General features: G+C 37.3%; 1 protein-coding gene across 1 annotated transcript in view; it reads right to left on the bottom strand.

The window, feature by feature from the left end:
- Positions 1 to 547: 547 nt before the first annotated feature.
- The window catches only part of LOC116694181 (zinc finger protein aebp2), a 24,471-nt gene continuing 22,365 nt past the window's right edge, over positions 548 to 2,653 (bottom strand). The window contains exon 9 of the mRNA XM_032523718.1: positions 548 to 1,495. Within this exon, the coding sequence (XP_032379609.1) occupies positions 1,489 to 1,495 (7 nt within the window). The 3' untranslated portion in view covers positions 548 to 1,488. The remainder of the gene's footprint in view (positions 1,496 to 2,653) is intronic.

Raw genomic sequence — 2,653 nt, forward strand, 5'->3', positions numbered from 1 at the left:
GCGTTATTGTAATGACCCCAAAATGTGCATAAACTTGGACTAATCTCTTATCAATTTGCCACAAAACAGTTCTTAGAGCTGCCACAGAACATTGCAAATATGAGAAAGACATAAAACAAAGCACACAAATACATCAGAGTGCCAAAAAACTTTTTTGTGCTTTCCCCGACAAACAAATGGAACAACACCTGAAGGCCTCATTATATGACATGCTGGAGTCCTAGCTCCCCATGAATTTTGTACGTGTGAGCGTGTAAGTGCATGAGATATTGAAGAGCAGGACAGACATATTGTAGAGGACCTCTCCCTGAACCCAGTTTTCTCTGCAGGCATGTTCACTAACAGCTGAGGCTAGCAGGGGTTCTGCCCTGCCGGCCCAGTCATTAGCTCCTCCACAGCATGCTCCCAAAGCTGTTCTGCTAATGGACGCCAAATAACTCAGCCAATCCCTCCAACGCACACATAAGGAACTCATATTCATTCCACAATGGATGCATTGCTTCTTTCTGCCATTCAAACACCTTGCATCCTCATCTGTATAAACAACTTGTGTTCATCAACATCTGTCGTTTCCCTTCACTTTATTACAGAGTATTCCATTTCCAACAGGGACAACATACAGAAGAAATCACCTTTTTTTTTACAATAGCTTTTGAGTGCTTAAATAGCAGTAATGTTAATATCATAACATCTATGATATATGCATTTCATGTTAGATGTGGTAGGGAAAAGGTATGATATACACTTTAAGTGTGTGCTGAAATGTCCAAGTTATTTCTATGCTGTACTGTCTATAGACTGGGTAAGATCAAGAGTATTGTCTAATATGAATGGTACAACCTCACACTTCATTGTCAGACACATGGTTAAAAGTCCTGCATTCAGTAAGTATAAATAGGATAATCTTTTAAGACTTCTGTCATGTACAATGTTATTACAACTAAAAATGCATTACAAATATCCCTACAAGTGAGAGTTAACATAGATTATCACAGTAAATATTGTTCTATTCAAACCTTCACAAAAATCCACAGTACACCAGCATTTTCATGGTATAAAAATATGTTACAAATCTGTATAAATATTTTAACACACAAAAAAACAGTTATAAAAGATGCTGTATTTTCTGACAAGTTTACACAAAACAGGTTTTTACACCATTGGGTATTAAGAATATTTTCAGTTTGGTGTTTGTTAAAAAACAAAAACATTCATTTAAGTTTTTGATGAAAAAAGTTTTTGACAAACTTAAAAAAAAAAAAATAGTCCCATTTTCCACCAAACTTGGCTACAACAGTTGTTCAGATATACAATACCGAAGAGAGAAGAAATGTCAGCATAGCCAAGTTTACTTCCTTTTATCACCACTTCACTCCCCCGTTCAGCAGAGACAGATGAAGAGTGTCCCATCCCATATAGATAAACCTCCTGTGAACAAGCATTTCCCCTTAAGTATCAAGGCAGCTTATCAAGTCCATAGATGACTCCTTACAGGCTGAGCACAAAGACAGGAGAGAAGGGAGAAGGACAGAGAGAGGGAGAGAATAAGTTGTTCTCAGTGTGTCATGAGAGAGATTACAGTATGAGAAATGGGTTTTATTCTGCATGTTCAGACACTGAGCTGCCTTCCGTTGCAGAGACATTACACCATGCGTTTTAGAGCTTTTGCTGCACGGAACTACTGAGGTCAATTAATGGAATAATGAACAACGGCCAAAATATGACCTCATGTTAGAGTGAGACTAGTGAATGCCAAGGGTCGTGGCTCAAAAATGGCCCGTTTCCTAATTAACTGGCTTCATATTACATCATGTGAACCGTGAAACTATGGGCGATAAGTAATCATCTACGATGATGTTTTAAGGGGAGCCAGAGCCATGGGTAATGCTGTGCATACACAAACATTACCATACCATCAATGCATCAGCATTGTTTGATCTCCATTATAAGACATAAAGAAAAGTGTGTGTGGTACACGTGGCAGTTGAGTTAACAAGCACGAATAAGGCGGCAGCTCTGTGTTGTCTGCATACACAGACCAACATTACTGTGAACTTCAAAAGCTTTGCACGGATGTTGATTAAAGATGTGACATTAATGCGTCACACGGCTATCTTTTATGCATCAGCTTCTGTGCATCCGTGACTACACCATTGCTGCCAAAAACTATGCAAGTACTGCCCCTATTAAAAATACATTTTACAACAATTTAATTAAAAACTGAATTTGACAAAAAATAGTTAAAAGAAAACTAACCCAGAGGCAAAATCCCTTGATTTAATATACACAAGAAGTTTTTAATGTAGTAATGTGTGTGTATGAAAAAGTTAAACCTCTGTAGTTTAAGTACAATAGTTGCATTACATTTATTCTATTCTTATATATTGGTAATGTGTATATGTGGTTGCAATAATGTGTAGTATGACTTGTCAACACAATACAGTATGTGAGGTTCTGTTACTTTTTGTCCAGTATCCACTTTAAATTTTGCGTTTGTTGTTTAATGTGTCTGCATCAACAACCAGGTTGGCGGGACTGTTTCAAACGCACACCATTGTACCATGTGTAGAATCAATATTGAAATAGATCTTTTAATTGTATATCAATATCTTTGTAACTAAGAGTGACACACACACACACACACACACACACA

This window comes from Etheostoma spectabile, chromosome 8 (genome assembly GCF_008692095.1).
Source record: "Etheostoma spectabile isolate EspeVRDwgs_2016 chromosome 8, UIUC_Espe_1.0, whole genome shotgun sequence".
NCBI lineage: Eukaryota > Metazoa > Chordata > Actinopteri > Perciformes > Percidae > Etheostoma > Etheostoma spectabile.